Raw genomic sequence first — 19058 nt, forward strand, 5'->3', positions numbered from 1 at the left:
AACTACTACACTCAGGCTATGATTTACCAATATCATTTATCCTGCTGAAATGGAATCTATTAACAAATGGGCATCATTGGGGAATACTGAATTTTACTTAGGCACCCTCTGTCTCGGAAATGTTCCACAGACTAATCCCCTGTCTCCTAAAGATGACAGTCCCTGCACCACACATGCCTGTCCGTGACATCCCCTCAGTAAAGTCAAGGGTAGGGAAGGAAACCATTTGAGAAGATGGCTCCAGAAACTACAAAGCACCAACTACTTGGAAAAATAAAGATGTTCCATTTTTAATAAGATCCCTTGATACCTGTCTGGAGTCTAACTCGACTGATTCCCTCGAGATATTTAGGAAGTTCTGACAAAGAGATTCAGGAGAGCAGGGCTAGTCAACAAGGCTTTTCCTTGGAGATTCCTCTCTTGATGGCTGAGTTTATAGGCGTTCCTTCTCTTACAGACTGCCTCAGAGCCAGGAGGGCCAGTGTGCAGGTCATGTGCTGCTTGTTCTAAGCTATGGTCCTGTCTGGAGAGATGTAGGTAATTGTAAGATTGCATAGTCTTGAAAAGGCACAAGGTTTTGTTGTTGTTGTTGTTGTTGGAGATACTGTCAGATTAGATTTGAGAGACATTGGGGATGCCTGTATGTCCCTGAGCAGGCTCTAGTCCCACTTGCTTCTGCATCCACCTTGTGCTGGGATCTGGGGTTCTGGGGTGGAAAACCACAAAGATAGGCCAATTAGGCTATGTCCTCAAAGCTCAGCCTTGCAGATTCTTTCCTAGCATACTATGATTGTTTTTCTTCCACTGCCTTCAGATTTTTAAAAGAGGTCACTTTATCCATCCCTGGCATCTTAGAGTATTTGTTTCAGGGTCTCTGGAGAAGAGACCATAGGGTTTTGTCTATATTCTGCAAGAGTAATTTACATGCATTATCAATTTTCAGAATATTGGCCTAAACTGCAGTTCTAAAATTCTTTCCCTTTCCCTAACAGGTTCACTGTTAGGGAATAAATAACAGATAGATGATTTGTTCTGAGTATCAAATTCTGTAGTAGTTTCTTTTCTTACAAATGCAATTCTCTTTGCAACTTAGAATTTTTTTTCTTTTATTTGGAGTACAGTCTTCTTGACGGAAACATCAGCTGCACTAACTCTTCATTACCTTAGCTTGTTGTGGTGTTTTTATTTTCCCAAGAAGATGATCCGCAAATACATTTCTGTCTCTCTCGTGTTTCATTGTCTCATTGTTTTCTTCATTGTGTTGACTCCTAAAAAAAAATATTGCTTATCACAGAGCTGATACTAAGGATAATTTTAAGTGATTTGTCCAAAACTACATGGTTGATGTTGAAAGATTCTAGATAAGTTTCCGGATATCCCAAGCTCCGGACAATTCCTATGTTTCTTACATTCTAATGAGCCCCTGAAGATTTGTGGGTCTAGCCAGGACATTTGCAGAGATAGTCTACTTTGTGACAGAATCATTTTAAAAATGAGCTCTGAGGTATAAAACATTACAGTATTACCTAATATGACACAATACCATGCTATGCAATATAAATAATGGAACAAAATGCACCAATTTTAAGTATACATTTTGTTGAGTTTTGATGAATTTATACATCTTATAACTACCACCGTAATCAACATTTTCTTTATTCCAAAAAGTTCCCTTGTGTTCTTTTGTGGTCAACTTCCTAACAATTCTGGCAAACACTGATTGGTTTTCTTGCTCTATAGATTAAATTAGCATTTTCTAGAGTTTCCTATAAATAGGATTGTACTGAATGTCTCTTTTCTGAGTTCTGTGATTCAGAATGTTATGATTCAGCCATGTTTTGTTTGTACTGGTACTCTGTTGCTTTTATTGCTTGAATATTTCATTGTAGGGACCTGTTGATTGGCCCTAAACATTGGAGTGTCCAGCTTTTGGCTTCCAGCAATGAAGTTGCTAAGGACATTCCATGAACATGTCTGTACACATGTCCACACAGATGTGGACATTGTGTGGTCACGTTTTAATTCTTGGGTAAGTACTTAGGAAAATCAATGAGTCGTTAGATTAGTATATATTTACCTTTCTGAAAGCTTGCAAAACTATTGTAATAATTGTTTATACCGTTCTGTATCACCACCCACAATGCTTAAGGGTTCCAGTTCCTTTACCTCCTTGCCAATATTCGGTGTTAAAGTTTTGATGTGAGCCATGGGAGTGGGTGTGTAGTGGTAACCTCATTGTTTTATTTTTCATTTCTCTGATGGCTAATGATATGATTGAACATCTTTAATGTGCTTTTCAACCATTTGTATATATATCCTTTGTGAAATGTCCAAATATTTTTCCAACTTAAAAAATGTCTTAGCATTGAGTTGTAAGAATTCTGTATATATTCTGAATATAAGCTTATACATATCTATGGTGAATATTTTCTTCCAATCTGTGGCTTTCCTCGTTTTTCTAACATCTTTTGAAGAATGGAAGCTTTAGTTTTTATGAAGTTAAATTTATGGCTTTTCTTATGGTTTATGCTTTTTGTTTTGTATCTAAGAACTCTTGATTATTTCAACGTTGTGAAGATTTTTTTAGTTTTGTCCAGAATTTTTCATTTTGGCTCTTATATGGAGGCCTTTGATTTATTTTGAATGATTTTATGTGTATTGCATGAGGTAGGGTTTGTGGTTTATTTAATTGTTGTTTAATCATATAGATATCCAGTTGCTATAGCATTTGTTGAAAATATCTTTGAGATATCTTAGAACATCATCAAAAACCAATTGACTGTTTATGTGTGACTCATTTTTGGACTGTTTTTGGTCCATTGAGTTGTGTGTAATATGAATACCATGCCACCTTGATTACTGTAGTCTCCAAATGAAATAGTCTAAGTCCTTTGTTCTTATTTGAAATTGTTTTGGCATTCTTGGTTCTTTGCATTTCCATATAAATTTTGGATTAGGATTTTTTTTTTATTATCCCAGGTAGAGGATTTGGGCATCCTAATCTTGTGTTGAATCATTGTGAATCCAGAAATTGGGACAAATTTGAGACCATGCTTAAGGAAGAATTTCACTGCATGTGATTTTGAATAGCTCTGGACCTAAAACACTGACTCGGATAGATTGGAATAATGGTGTGGTCACTGAGGAAGCTGGAAAAATAGCGATGGAGAGATTTCTGAATATCAGAAGGGTAGCTGTTTTATTTACTTTTGAAATTATAAAATTATGTTTTCAAGGCCCACAAATAAAGTCCATGGGAAGTTGTAGACTTGGGGGGAAAAGATGGATGGAAGGAGAGATTTGGGAGCAATCTACCTGGAAATAGTAACAGAAGAACATGATGGGACAGTGTGGAGAGAAAAGCAGGGGCCAAGTGTTTAGCATAGAAGAGCATTTACAATTACTACGTGGATGAAGTGAGCAGATTCATGGAGGGTTATAACTACCTGAGCACCGAGAAGAGAGAGAGCTCACATAGTGTCATGGAAACCAAGGTCACAGAAGGTTTCCAGGAGGAAGAATGTTTAGAAATGTCAAAAGAAGAAAAAGCAAAATCTGACAGTTTTCGCCATGGAGACTCTGGTGACATTTGAGAGAACAGTTTGATGGAAGTGAACATGATGAAGTCAAATTTCAGGGAATTGGGAAGGGAGGGAGAGGAAGTGCGTTTTAGTTAGTGTGAAAATGAAGAGGGAGAACCATGCAATGGCCGCGGTGGAGACCCACAGGAGCAGCTGCATGCTCTCTGCATAGGATGGGGATTCCTTCTGATAAAGGGGACTAATGAGTGAATTATTTCTCAACATTATATCAAATCCAGTGTGCACCAGATTTAAAAAAAAAAAAAAAAGCCAGTTTAGCTCAAAGCAGCTAGCAGATTCCTTCCTCCTCTTGTCTCAGCTCTGGTGCTTGCAATATCATATCCATGCCTTGACTTAACTCTAACATGCTCCTGTTGCCGTGGAGACAAAGCAATGTCCTCTCATCACAATTCTCTCTTCCTGATGACGAGTCAGCAAAAGAGATCTCTTCAGCGGCACTTGAGTAAACAGTGAAGTGACCATGGCAGAAAGTCTGCTTTGAGGCTCTGATGACCTGTTTGGACCATATTAACCCTCTGAAATGAAGTTTCTAGATTCAGAACTCAACTGAATGAAATGCCATATAAAAGGCCTTGGTGACTATTACCAAATCCAGTGACCAATTTTCCAAGTTCCTCTTTCTGGACTCCTCCATTCTCCGGTATCATTTCCACTGAAGCCCTCTTCTGTGTGTCACCTGGTTAACGGAGTTTGTTCTAAGTGGTGGGTGTCATTACCAGTGGGGACACAGAGCAGGACTTCTCCCTCGTAGTTTTCTTCCTTCACATCAGTATGATGCATGTGAGGTAAGCGTTTCTTTAGCAGTCTTGGCCACACACAGGAAATGGTTTACTCCACAATGATAATGCACATGTGGGTGAGCCCCAAGGAGACACTGGTAGCTCTCTCTTCAGGTGCAAGTCCCTCGGGTCTGGGCTCAGTGGTCCTGAAAGAAAGAATTGGGCTCACTCACTTCAGGTGTTATTGTCCCTTCCCGTACAGTCCAGTTGCTGATGAAAATGTTTTCCTTGATGACTTTATTGCTTTCAGACACTGATCTAGCAAAATGCAGAGAAAGACCTTCACGGAAGTGACAGAATTCATCTTCCTGGGATTCTCAATCTTCGGAAAGCACCAGATAACACTCTTTGTGGTTTTGCTTGCCATCTACATTTTTTAAATTATTTTTTAAATTTTTTATTTTTTATAAACATGTATTTTTATCCCCAGGGGTACAGGTCTGTGAATCAGCATTCAACAAAGCACATCCCCTCCCCAATGTCCATAATCCCACCCCCCTCCTCCCAACCCCCCTCCCTCCAACCCCCCTCCCCCCAGCAACCCTCAGTTTGTTTTGTAAGATTAAGAGTCACTTATGGTTTGTCTCCCTCCCAATCCCATCTTGTTTCATTGATTCTTCTCCTACCTACTTAAACCCCCATGTTGCATCACCACTTCCTCATATCAGGGAGATCATATGATAGTTGTCTTTCTCTGCTTGACTTATTTCGCTAAGCATGATACGCTCTAGTTCCATCCATGTTGTCGCAAATGGCATCTACATTTTAACTCTAACTGGTAATGTTGTCATTGTGACCATCATCCATGTTGACCGTCATCTCCACACCCCCATGTTCTTCTTCCTGAGCATGTTGGCTAGTTCTGAGACTGTGTACACGCTGGTCAGTGTCCCACGAATGCTTTCCGGTCTCCTTTTCCATAACCAGCCCATTTCCTTGGCAGGCTGTGCAACTCAGATGTTCTTTTTTTTGTCATCTTGGCCACTAATAGTTGCTTCTTGCTTACAGCAATGGGCTATGACCGTTATGTGGCCATCTGCAACCCCCTGAGGTACACAGTCCTCATGAGCAAAGGAGTGTGTGCCATGTTTGTATGTAGGTCCTTTGGCACTAGCCTGGTTATGGCAGTTCTCCATGTGGCAGTCATGTTCAGTTTGTCCTTCTGTGGCACCGTGGTGGAGCACTTCTTCTGTGACATTTATCCAGTCATGAAACTCTCTTGTACTGATACCACTCTTAATGAGATGATCAATTATGGTGTCAGTTCATTTGCGATCCTGGTCCCTGTGGGCTTGATCTTCATCTCCTATGTCTTCATCATCTCCACCATTCTCAAGATTGTCTCCACTGAGGGCCGGAAGAAGACCTTTGCCAACTGTGACTCCCACCTCACAGTGGTCATTGTCCACTATGGCTGTGCCTCTATTGCCTACCTCAAGCCCAAGTCTGAGAACGCCATAGAAAAAGACCTTCTTCTCTCTGTGACTTACACTATCATCCCTCCCTTGCTGAACCCTGTTGTTTACAGTCTGAGAAACAAGGAGGTCAAGGATGCCCTACGCAGAGTTGTAGGCAAAAAACATTTCTCAACAGATTGAACCACTTTGTCAGGAGACCTTTAGCCCAGTGTAATGTGTGTCTGCTCACAAACATGCCGCAGTACACGAGTTCATCAAATACAGCTCTTCTCGAGAATAAGGTCAAACAGTAGAAACGCTTTTCTTTTTCATGCTCTGGAGACAAGGTAGAAAGCAGTTTTATGTTCTAGTGAATATTGTTCCTTAGATATGGGAATACTTCCAAGCCAGATTTAGGATTACTTGTTTGCCTCAGGATTTTGGTTCGGGAACTTCTTCTGGCCCTCACTTCATCTGGCTCCTCTCAGTCAAGTCCTTGACCTAGTCTGGTAAGGAGATGTGAAGAGGAGGCTGCTGGAACACACACGGATGGGGTCTTAAGAAAACAAGCAGGACAGACAGCCCAAGGATGGCTTTCATCCTCAGGAATTAAAACATTTGCCTTGTAGCAATCATTTCAGAAAGTGTTTCCTTATTTCTTGCTGATTGAAAAATGAACAGCTTCAGCAAAACTCACTTTATTACTCAAACGTGTAAGCTCTTCCAGCAGTACTCATTTCTATGTGTATCCCTACTTCTGTGGACTAAGGCAAAAACCCTTGTTCCCCAGAAGCTAGGCGGGGAGAGAACGTACTGGTGGCATTTCTGTAACCATACTTTTATCCAGATACATTTTCCATAAAGATGGTTTTCCAACCTATGGAAGCTTTCTAGATTTTTTTTTAAGATTTTATTTATTTATTTGACAGAAAGAGAGAGCACAAATAGGCAGAGAGGCAGGCAGAGAGAGAGGAGGAAGCAGGCTCCCCGCTGAGCAGAGAGCCCGATCCAGGACTTGATCCCAGGACCCTGAGATCATAACCTGAGCTGAAGGCAGCGGCTTAACCCACTGAGCCACCCAGGCACCCCCTCTAGATTTTTAACTGGTCTGTAGTACCTGCAGTGGATTTGAGGTTAGAAGTCAGGTATTGGCTGCACTCATTCTAGAATCTGAAGAAGATGCCATTAAACTCCTTTCTCTCAGTAAACAGTTAAAACTTCATACTTCTCCTGTGTTTATATCCAAATAAGTATAACCATGTTATATTATTGTATACCCTTAAGGAGGAAGATTGAGTATTTTTGTAGACCTTCCCATCAGAATTTATCTCTACCTGGACTGAGCTGGAAGATACTAAAATAGACATGGAAACGTGTTTTCATGCAATCCCGCTCCTCCCAGTTATTCCATCCCTATGTTGGCTCCTGCCCCTTACTTTCCATTTGTGTCTGTCTGTTCTGTGCCACTGGAATGGCACCGAAGCCTCTTCTAGGTGAGCTGTAATTTTCTTCTGCTCTACAGATCCCTCTGAGGCCACCGGCTGAAGGCTGAGGGAGTCTTTGTGCAGTGTCCCCTGTGGCTGACTGTCACAGTGGAGTGAGCTAGTCGCTGATATCAGCTGATGACCAGCACGGCTCTCCCTCTGAAAGAGGTGTCCTGGTCCTGTGAGGAGTGCTTGGAGAGACCTCAGAGGGCATTTGAACTTTCTGAAATTATTACATCGTGAATACAAAGGTGAATGGGCCTTTTCCTTCATATTCTTATAAAATTTTCTCTGGTATAACCATTGCTTCCCCGAAATCCTAGCAGAAATCAGACAAGATCCAACTTCCCTCTTTTATAGATCATTTGCTTCCACAATTTCCTTAAACTCTCCCAAAGAAGCACTCTTTGACCCTGTCCATTTTCGCCCATGTTCATGTTGCTGCTTTTTCATTAAGTTGAGGAAATGGAGGGGGTCAGAGCCGCTGGCTGAGGCTGAGGGGAGAGGGGTGGATGGCTATCACAAGGACATGTGCTCCTCTTTACTGAGTTTTCTTGCCTTCTCCCACTCCTCCCGCCAAATCCCCTAAGTTTTTACACATCAGTCCTGCCACTCCCCTCCTATCTCACGAACAGGTGCAGCCCCCTGTCCTCCTACTTCGTATGGCTTCAGCTTCCACGGAGGACTCCTCTCCCACAAGGGATGTGCAGCAGACAGTACAAGGGTATGTAGGCCAGTGTGGCCACAGAGCCTCCCAGTAGGATGAATCCAGATCAGTGACTCCTTTTATTGGCGGCTCCTAAATTTGTAACGCTTAGCCCTCATGTCAGCCAGCCATCTCTCTTCATCGTCTTTATCATCATCCTGCAGAATCTCTCTACCCACCCCACCTCATCTCGCATGCTACCAGCACCTCTATCCTTTTAGTCGTCTTTTTGTTCAGCTCTTTTGTTCATCAGAAAAATGCCCATAACTTATGAAATACATATTTTTCAAGCACTGTGTCAGGCCATTGAGTACTTGCAGGTACTGGTCTACAGGAACTATTCCTCGACCATGAGGAATGCAGGGCGTTTCGTGTTATTCACAGTTCAGTAGGGGAGACAAATTAGCATAAAGGGCAAAACGTGCTATCGGCATGTGCACAGGATTCTTGTTTGGGGTGAAGGGTGTTGTACACAGAGAATTGCTCAGATCTGTTAAAGTCAGGAAAGCATTTGTTGATGTTAAATGAACTTTCTGTGGCCTTGGGTCAGTTGAAGTCTAGGAGGTGGTCAGGGAAAGGGAAGGAGCCTGAGCAGAGAATACGAGCCTATAAAGGCTGCGTGTGTCAGGACAGTGGGTAGTTTATTCATCTCTGTGTGCCTGCTGCCATGTCAGATATCAATCATATGTCTTAGGATAGATGATTGTGTGAACACCTATTGAATATAAGGTCCTATCTGTGGATTTGCAGGGTTTTTTTTTTGGATTGAACTGTCCTATTCCCTCTGTCTGCTTTATAGACTACCCTCACCTAAAGTAAACCAACAGAGAAAAGAACAGAAAAGCTACTTAAAATCATTTTTCCCCCATTGTGGGATTGCCTACAAGCAGTTCTCACTTCATAAACTATTGACATTGATGTATTTTGTTGGTCCCTTAAAACTGGACAAAAGAAAAATCCTCCTTTTGAAGGAAATTGGATTAGTGCCAGGTTAGTGTATTTTAGCTATAACCAAGTTAATAACAGACTTAAAAGTGATTGAGAGCTTGACATATAAAGCCAGGGGTTAAGGTATTTTAAAACTTTTTAGAAAAAAAAATGAAATCAACTATTAGGGGTCTTTGAACTTCAGAAATAAAATTTTTGGTGTTGACTTCATAGCTTCTCTAGAGAAAACTAGTCTCACGTGAGACCCTTCCGCATCCTACTTACAATGATCCATGATGGATCGGAAGAGAAAAGAGTTGCAGTTCTCCCAACAGTAAGTACAACAAACATTTTCTTAATGAGCACAAATGTCTCAGGGGAGGGGGTCAGCAGGAAAGAAAATGAAGCCAAAAGGCAGCCAGGGAGTATGTGGCACACACTGCTTTAACTTGCACAGAGGTATACAGAATTTATTATTATGTTAGTTTTCAGTGTAGTGCTCCGGGATTCATGGTTTGCATGCAACACCCAGTGCTCCATGCGATCCGTGCTCTTCTTACTACCCATCACCAGGCTAACACATCCCCGACCGCCCGCCCCTCTAAAACCCTGTTTGTTTCTCAGAGTCCATAGTCTCTCACGGTTCATCTTTCCCCCAATTTAAAAGGTGCAAGGTTCCAAATCAGTTTTGTACCCTTGCTGAAGTGTGTCTCCGTGTGTGTATCCAATCACGTGTGTTTGAGCACACACATGTGTTTTGTGGGGAGAGAGAATATTTCGGAGTTTTAGATGTGATGGGTGCCATGATAAGCACTAATGCCTTGTTTTTACTATGTATTCAATATCACTAATATTTATGTAGCTCTTTATAGTTCACAAAGATCTTTCCCATTCATGACCTCACTCAAGGTTCCCAGCACTCCTGTAAGGGACATAGTACTTCCCCATTTCTCAGACGAATATAATGGGGATAGATGTGGTGACTTTCCCGAGGTCACATGCACCATTGAAGAGAGGACGAATGGGGTGCCTGGGTGGCCAGCGGTTAAGCCTCTGCCTTTAGCTCAGGTCATGATCCCACGGTCCTGGGATCGAGCCCCACATTGGGCTCTCTGCTTGGCAGGGAGCCTGCTTCCTCCTCTCTCTCTGCCTGCCTCTCTGCCTACTTGTGATCTGTCAAATAAATAAATAAAACCTTAAAAAAAAAAAAAGAGGGAGAGAGAGAGGAGGAACACAGAAGTGAGCCTCACAGATCTGTTGATTCTGAATGCCACGCTGTTGTTCCATGTACATGCATACACCTTGTTCTGACCAGGGAGTAAGGTAAGAGGAGTAAACCTTGTGTTTAAATGCTAAAGCTTCATTGAAAGCTTTAGCAGTAGCGATGGACTCTTCCTGAAATGTCCTATTTCTTCCTCTGCCTTTGTAAACAAAGCCTATTGAAGATCATGAATATACTTCTTTAAATATTTACTACGTGGCACTTAAATTTATCTCATGGTTCACTGATGTCTGCACTTGGAACAGAGCTTATAATAGAGTGTTTTCTTCTGAATTAGATGACCCACATTTTCTTGGATTTTGAGTTTTGTGTTAGCATTACAGGATTCCTGAATTTTTAAACAATTCTGTTTGTTACATCAATAATTATGCCTGTCCATTCTGAGTATCAACCTCTGGTTTAGGCACTAGGGAGACAGAAATAAGACTCGAGCCCTGCTGTTGAGTGGCTAATAATTTACTTGCAACCCATTTTGATAAAGATTAGTGTGATACAAGAAAACCATGGAACCACAGAGAAGAAAACAGCACAACATAGTTGGTGACCTTCATCTTTGTATATCCTTTGGATATCCTTTGTATGGTAGGAACAGGTCACAGTGAATGAGTTTGGTGTGTCCAAATATTGCTCTGGGGGACATCCCAACATTGTGTCTATGCACAGAGACAGCAAGTGCACCACAACTAACGAATCCAAAATTTCTGTAATGGGTCACCCACTATGTCTCACATACAGTTATAAAATGCTCAACATGAGAACAAAAAGAAAAAATATTTAAAATGAAGTGTTGGAAAAAAAATGAAATGTTGGCCAATTTGTAAATAGTATATTGGAGTTGGTAGAAGAGTTGATTAATCTGAAGATGGATCAATAAATTCTAGAATAAGAGGAAGACAAAAAATGAACAAAATGAAGTTTTAGCGATTCATGCAACAATATGAGAAGTCTAATGTCCATGTAACTGGAGCCTCAAAAAGAGAATAGAACATGTCAAGTACTTGAAGACCTACTGGCCAAAAGTTTCACCAATTAATGAGAAATAGAAACTTCTGCAGATCTAAGAATCTCCATGAATCTCAAGTAGGATAAGTGAAAAGATGATCAAATCTCTGAAACCAAAAATAAAGGAAAATCTTTGAAAGTCATCAGATTAACATAAACCTATTACATACCAGGGGATAACAATACCTTCTAATTAGAGACAATGAAGACCAGGAAACAATTAAATGACATTGTTTAGTGTTAAGCCAGAATTCTAAATCCAGTTAAAGTATCATTCAAAACCAAAGGTGAAATAGATATTTTCAGGTAAGTGAATATTGAGCTAATTTATGTACTACCAGCATGCTAAAACGAGTTCTTCAGGTTGAAGGGAGAGGACACCAGATGCAAGTGATAGAAATGGAGATGACAGGAAATGGGCAATAGCGAGTAAATATAACATATTCCGTTTTTCTTCTCTGAATGATTTTTAAGGAATATATTTAAAAAAATATTATCAGACTCATAATGTATCTGCATGTTGTACATATAACTGTAGCTCAATGAAGGGTAAATTTAATTACACCCTTGAGATGCCTTTGACAAGAAATGGTACAATTTTAACCCTAAGAAAGATTGTGATAGGTTAAGAATGCATGTGTTAAGGGGCACCAGGGTGGCTCAGTTGGTTAAGTGTCTGCCTTCACCATGAGTCATGGTCTTAGGGATGGAGCTCTGCACTGGGCTCCCTGTTCAGCAGGGAGTTGGCGTCTCCTTCTGCCCCACCTCCCCCCGTGCTTGCATGTGCATGCTCTCAAATAAATAAAATACTTAATTTAAAAATGAACGTGTCAATAGAGCAATGAAGTATAGTTAAGAAGGCAGTAGAGAAAACAGCGCACAAAATATTCAAAAGAAGGAATAAAGGGAGGGACAGAGGATCAAATAACAAATGGGGCAAATTAAAAACATGAGAACAGTAGACTTAAGCCCAACAATATTAATAATTATGTTTAACCTAAATATACTAACCATGAAAAGGCAGACGTTGTCAGAATGGATAAAACCCAGCAAGACAATTCTAGGCTATTAATAAGAGAGATACTTGAAATACATAAATTGAAAGAAGGGGGTAAGAATATACAATACAAACTCTTTCTCTATATATACTGGAGTGGTTATATCTTCCAGAAATCCCTATAACATTTCTGGCAATAAAGAAAGTATTTTGATTTTGATTTTGATCAAAGTTTCATTATTTCATTTATACTTTAAATTTAATATTGGATAAAGTATCACAAATAATACTACAAAGAGATATTTTATTAAGATAAAGGCCAGCTGTAAGACCTAGCGGTCTTAAATGAGCATGTTCTTAATACTGGAGCTCCAAAATAAAAACTAAGTTAAATAGAGAAGTCAATAAATCTATAGTTCTGGTTGGAGATTTTAATACTTCTCTCTTAGCAATTGAGTAGACAGAAGATAAGTACTAAAAAAGCTGTTTCAGTTTCAATCAACTGAATCTATTGGTATTTTTAGAACATTACGACTAATGGCAGAATATCATTTCAAGAGCACATGGAACCAACAGCATATGACATGTTGTAAAACAAGATTCAATAAATTTATAAGGATTGATATATTCTCCATAATGAACTCCATAATGGAGTTCAATTATAAGTAAAAAATCTTGGAAAAATATTTACGTATTTGGAATTTAAAAGACTGGTAACTGATGGGTTAGTTCATGGAGCACTGAGTGTGGTGCATAAACAATGAATCTTGGAACACTGAAAAAATAAAATAAAAAATAATAATAGAAATTGGAAAATATTTTGATCTGAATAAGATATTGGAATGTAGGATATTAAAACAAGTGAAATCCAGCAGTGCTTAGAAAGTATGACACACTATACTAAGTGTAGAGAAGTAGGGTATTAGTTGTGGTCCATTCAAGAGACAGAAATCAGAGTACTTGGAATATGCAAATTTAATATAACAAATTTTAATGATATTGCCTGTTGGTTCAGGCAACATGGGGCCACAAATGGCCAGGCAGTGGCTTCATCTTTTTATTCCCTAGTGGAAATATTTTCCCCAGGGAGATGAAGACCAGTGAAGCTCAAGGATGTTGGCACATGAAGAAATATTCTTCAAGTGAGTTATTAGATATAATAAGCGAAAGGAGCATCTTCTTTTACTCTTTTTAACTTCTAGACCCATGAATTCTGGTTGTAGAATTGTCTGATTCAAAAATTTACACTGCTTTCTTCAGAGCGGAACTCTGTCATTTCAAGATATTTCTCAACTGGTGATGTAACCCTGTCATTAGTAGGCTATTCATCTTCCCAATACATCAGCTATTTCTGGATGATGGAGTATGTGGTAAGACTAGTTTCATGAACATGAGTTTAGTGCTGTACTTCCTTAACTGCAAAATGAGTTTCTTGATCAGCTGTAATGCTGGGGAATGCTGTGATGATGGCTAAGGCATTTTGAGTGTCCACAGATGGTTTGCTGGCAGATGCTGGCAGAAGCGTTATGGGCAGGGAGAGCAAATCCATTTCCAGAATATGTGCCTATCCCGGCAAAGACAAATTTCTGCTCCTTCCATGATAAAAGAGGTCCAATATAATTAACCTACCACTGGGATGGTGTTTGTGCTTGCTTGCTTGTTTTTTTTTTAAACAAGGAATGGTGCCACATTTAGGGCTGTGGGTTGGTTTGTATTTGTAGCAGTGTAGGTGTTCAACAATAGTGTTAGGTCAGTCTTGGTAAGGGGGCATCCTTATTGTTGAGGTTACCCCTGCCAATATGGCCACTTTGTTCCTGGGCCTTTGAACAAATGCTTAGGTAGCTGGGGAAAGAGGCCGACTGATACCCTTAGAGCATGCCATTTTGTCCACATGACCACTGTGAGCCCCCATTTTGATTGGTGAGCCATGGTGAGATTTTGGGTCCCAATATACTAGCATCACTTCAGGGTCCACATCAAGTAGTCCTTAAAAGGTCCAGGTATTTTATATCTCTCAGTGAGGTCATTCTAATACACTGGCACAAGTCCCCATTGGAGGGGAAGGTTTGGTGGAAGACTTAGAGTGTGTATTTACATTAATGGTGCAGGATACTTTGTTAAAGAGACTTGGCCTCCTTTTCAGTCAGGAGGCTCTGGGTTTTGGATTGATAGAGGTTTGGAACCTGGTGGAGAGACTGGACTGGTTGACTCTACTGTGGTGACTGAAGTCAGGTGACAGATGTAGTGTTAGTTCGGGTGTGACCCATTGGAGCCATTTGGTTCCAGGTCTCACCCGGTGGTTATTTCCTCATCTTGAATGTGAAATGAGGGTAGATACACTTAGCAATTGGCAGAGTCCCCACAGTGGCTCCCTGATTACCCTTTTAGTAGCAAGTATTCTTTCTATCGAGATAATAAACGAGAAGCACTATGGTATTACTATGGAAATTGTAGAGATTCATGGCACTGTAAAAGACTTGAAGGAAACAGGGATGGTAACGCTCATTGTATTTCCATTTAGTTTTTCTTGTTTGGCCTGTGAAGAAGTCCTGTATATGTTAGAGAATGACTATGGGGTATTGTCAACCTAATCACCTTGTGATATCAGTTGCAGTTCTTGTCCTCAGGTGTCCTATCTTTGCTGGAATGAATTGACATGTTATTTGGTATGTAACTATTGACCTGGATAAAGAATTTTTCTACATGCCAAGTTTCAAGGTAACTGGAAGCAGTTGCTTTTATTTGGGAGGACCAATGATATATTTGCTTTGTCTTGCCGTAAAGCTAGGACCATCCTTCTCCCTGTCATTGTATAGACCACAGAAATCTTACTTGTCACAACATTTCATAAAACCTCACACTTATCAACTATATTGATGAGATTGTACAAATTGGATCTGTTGAACAGAAAGTAGCAATTACTACAGGTGTTTAGCAAGACGTAAATGGGAGGGTAAATCCTAATTCTCCATCAGTCAGGGTCTAATTTGAAGACCTGTCACAGTAATTAGAATAGGGAGTTTAATATAAAGAATTATTAACTTCAAGGAACTGGATCAATGAAATATTCATAGCAGTTAGTAAAGGTGATCCTGAAGAACATTGGAATGGCAGATAAAAGGAACTGCCACTATCGCCAGGCCCAAGGTAGGGTAGGGTGGGAAGACCAATATTCCCAGGGATTTTGGTGTTCCTGAACCATGGAAATGTACACATTATCAGAATAAAGGGTTTGCTTTTTTTTCCCCTAGAATCATTTCACTTTCTACATACAATGAAGATGAGCTCTGCAGCTATGTGTTTCTCTAATGGTGGAGCTAATTGCTTCTATACAATGAAGATGCACTTATTGTCCCCAGAGCCAAGGGTGGTTATTTATTTATTTATTTAGGCTAGACACCTGAGTTAGAGTATTCTCTCCTTGCTTGTTTACATTTCAAAAGGGGTGGAGTTTGGAGCCCTGAAGAAATTTTCTAAGTTGTAAAAGCCATAGACACTGGGTTTATCTTCCTCCTGGAGAGATTTATTTACATAACAAAGGATTAAAGATCCTTCACATCCTGTCTCCAAGGAGACACTCAGAGGAAGAATCGTCTCTTTCCCTGTTACCAATGGAGGACATTCCTCTTTCTTCACCTCTTGAATCCAGACTAAGTGTGCCACTTGTAAGGATATATTTTCCATCTGGCTCTTATCACATCATTCTGCAGGATTGCAAATGTGGGGAGACTGATGTTCCAATGTCATCCTGACTGTTGATTGTGCAGGGAGCATAATAAGAAATCTGCTCTGATTCAGAAACCTCATGTGTGCATTCAGGAAAAATTAATAAAGATGAATATTAAAAACCCAGCAAACACCCAATGAAGAGGCAACCTTTTCTGTATGAAGGTTAAGATCTGGACCTTATTAGCGAGGGTATGATATTGGCTTACTGTGACTCACTTTGGAATTGGCCAGAAATTTGCCCTGTAGCATGCTGGGGAAAGCTATTGCAAGGATGGTGTCTTTTTAGACACAATGCAAAGAGGGATGCTGAGGGAAACTGCTTATTTCTGGGTGTTCATGATTTGGCATGAACCACAGGAGCTGGATGCTAGAGAAGCTGCCCATGTTGTAAGACCTTGGTGCTGGTGAAGCCAGCGCAAGTTACAGAAACCTGCCAAGCAGAGCACTTGGGGCCCAGGATGGAAAGGCCCTTCCTCCTGAAATACGTCTGTAGGGTCCTGTCCCAAACAGAGCTTAATGTGCCCAGGGTCAGAGGCCCAGTTTGGTTTCTTCAAAGCAAGCAAAGGAAGGAAATTTGAAATTGAAGGGCAGTAAATTGATAAATGGCACACAAATTTGTACAATTGTATATCGCTGCTTCCAGTCAGGCAGGAGGGAATAACCACTACTTGTTCAGTCTTTGCAGCATACAAAATTATGAAGTAGAAATATACATAAATCTACTTTCAGATTTTGGACAATGGGCAGTGAAAGAATGATTTTTTAAAAGATTTATTTATCTGACAGAGATCACGAGTAGGCAGAGAGGCAGGAGGGGGGTGGGGTGGAGAAGGCTCCCCACTGAGGAGAGAGCCCAATGTGGGGCTCGATCCCAGGACCCTGAGACCATGACCTAAGCCGAAGGCAGAGGCTTAACCTATTGAGCCACCCAGGTGCCCCAAAAGAATGATTCTTGAGGGAAGACCAACACAAGTGATAAGCTCCGTGATTCCTCTGACCTTTTGCCTAAAGGTACTTGGCAAAAGATAGGAAAGTGAAGTCTAAGCAGAAGACAGGGTCTTACTGGGCTGAGGAGATTAAAAATAGAAATTAAATATGACAGTGTGGTTGGAAAATGGGGGCAGTGTGTGTTGGGGTGGGGGGAGCCACACAAAGAGAAGCCCTGGAAAGGTGCATAAGCATCTCTTGGTCTTGAGCTGAATACTAAGCTACACATATGTAGGACTGAACAACTATAGGGGAATGGGAGCTGAAAGGATTGTGGAGTCTGCATGAGGCTGTGAGACATTGGTGTCTGACCAAGTAGAGAAGCTTAGCATCCTGGGTCCTCTGTTGAGACTCCAGTAGGACCATATCTTAGGAATAGGGCTACTCTAACCTTAAGCTGAAGGCTAAGGAGACCAGAGCTTAATAGGCTCTACAAATAACCTACTTACATAACAGAAAAGAGCTCAATGCTCTTTAAAAGTAAACCAGAAAAACTGTAACATTCTACTAAAATTCAAAATCTTTAGCATTGAATAAATTGCTAGTAGAAGATATGTGAAGTGGGGGGAAAAGGCCACAGGAAAAAAAAAATCAGAAGAAATGAAAAAAGAATGGAATGAGCAGACAAGGATGTTAAAGTAATCACAAACACTGCGGGTACATCCAAGGATTAAAAGAAAACACAGATGTAATGAGAAGAATGGAAGATCGAAAAGAAGTCCATGTACGATGTACCTTCTAGATGTGTAAGGAAATACATGATCTGCAATGAATCTCCCTGGATAAGGTTCATAGCTGGGAGTTGTAGAAGAGAAGATCACTGCATGTAAAGAAAGAACAATAGAAATCAGCTAAAAGAGAGCCATAAATAAGAGATTGAAGATCACTTCAGTAAGCTGTTGGGAAAAAAATCTAGCACCCCCATGAAAGACAGAATCCCAGAAGGAAAGAATAGACCATGAAGAGGACAATGAAATTATCTGGATATATTACAGCAGTAACGTATTAAAATCGGATAAAAAGATGACAAACCCATATAACAAGGAATTACAAAGTAGAGAATACACCTACACCCCATCCAGGCCACGACCCATCCAAATCACATTGCTGAGATTGGCGATAAAGGAAACGTGAAAAGTTGCAATTGCTGGTTCATAGAGGAGTTATATTTGTACTAGGTATTTACCCAAAGGATGCAAAAATACAGATTCGAAAGGACACACACACACACCGGTTTATAACAGCATTATCAACACTAGCCAAACTATAGAGAAAGACCAAATGTCCATTGACTGATGAATGGATAAAGATGATGATGATGATGTGTGTGTATACATGGAACTAGCTAGCCTTAAAAAAGAATGAAATCTTGCCATTTGCAACAACGTGGATGAAGCTGGAGTGTATTATGCTAAACCAAATAAGTCAGAGAAAGACAAATACCATATGATTTCACTCATGTGGAATTTAAGAAACAAAACAGATGAACATATGGGAAGGAGAAAAGGAAGCTGCGAGAGACTTGTAATGAGAATGAACTGAGGGTTGTTGGAGGGAGGTTGTGGGGGAAGGGTACTAAGGGCAGGCACTTGTTGCAGTGAGCATTGGGTGTTACAAGTTAGTAATGAGTTACAAAATTCTACTCCTGAAACTAATATCACATTATGCTAACTAATTAGAAATTTAATAAAAATTTGAAAGAGGATAAAAAGGCCAGAGGAAAGAGTAATTATGTACATGGGAATACAGAAAAAAATCTGATTTCTGATCAAAAACAATGCAAGTCAGAAGATGATGGAACAATATCCTTAAAGTGCTAAATGACAGTCTGTAAGCTTAATTTTATAATCAGAGAAAATAGAACTAAAAAAATGAGGCTACATAATTTTTCAGAGAAACCAAAGTTAAGAATGTATTACCAATAGACCTGCACCACAAGAAACATTGAATTCTTTAGACAGAAGGAAAATCATCCTGAATGGAAATGTGGATATATATATATATATATATATATATATATATATATATATAAAAGAAAGGAGTAGTAAATTTGTGTGAATAGGATACACAGCTTATTTTAAATTTCCTTTAAAAATTTAAGATGGGGTTTAAGACCTGCAGAGCTATACAAAATAGCACAGAGGACAGGAGAGGGAAGGACTCTTG

General features: G+C 40.1%; 1 protein-coding gene across 1 annotated transcript in view; it reads left to right on the forward strand.

Moving 5' to 3' along the window:
* The first annotated feature begins 4647 nt into the window (after positions 1 to 4647).
* LOC101686935 (olfactory receptor 10J3) overlaps positions 4648 to 19058 on the forward strand; it is a 153018-nt gene continuing 138607 nt past the window's right edge. The window contains 3 exon segments of the mRNA XM_013047454.2: positions 4648 to 4752; positions 5144 to 5344; positions 5347 to 5537. Coding sequence (XP_012902908.2) covers positions 4648 to 4752; positions 5144 to 5344; positions 5347 to 5537 — 497 coding nt within the window.

Source organism: Mustela putorius, unplaced genomic scaffold (assembly GCF_011764305.1).
Source record: "Mustela putorius furo isolate JIRA1106 unplaced genomic scaffold, ASM1176430v1.1 tig00000997_pilon_pilon_pilon, whole genome shotgun sequence".
Lineage (NCBI taxonomy): Eukaryota > Metazoa > Chordata > Mammalia > Carnivora > Mustelidae > Mustela > Mustela putorius.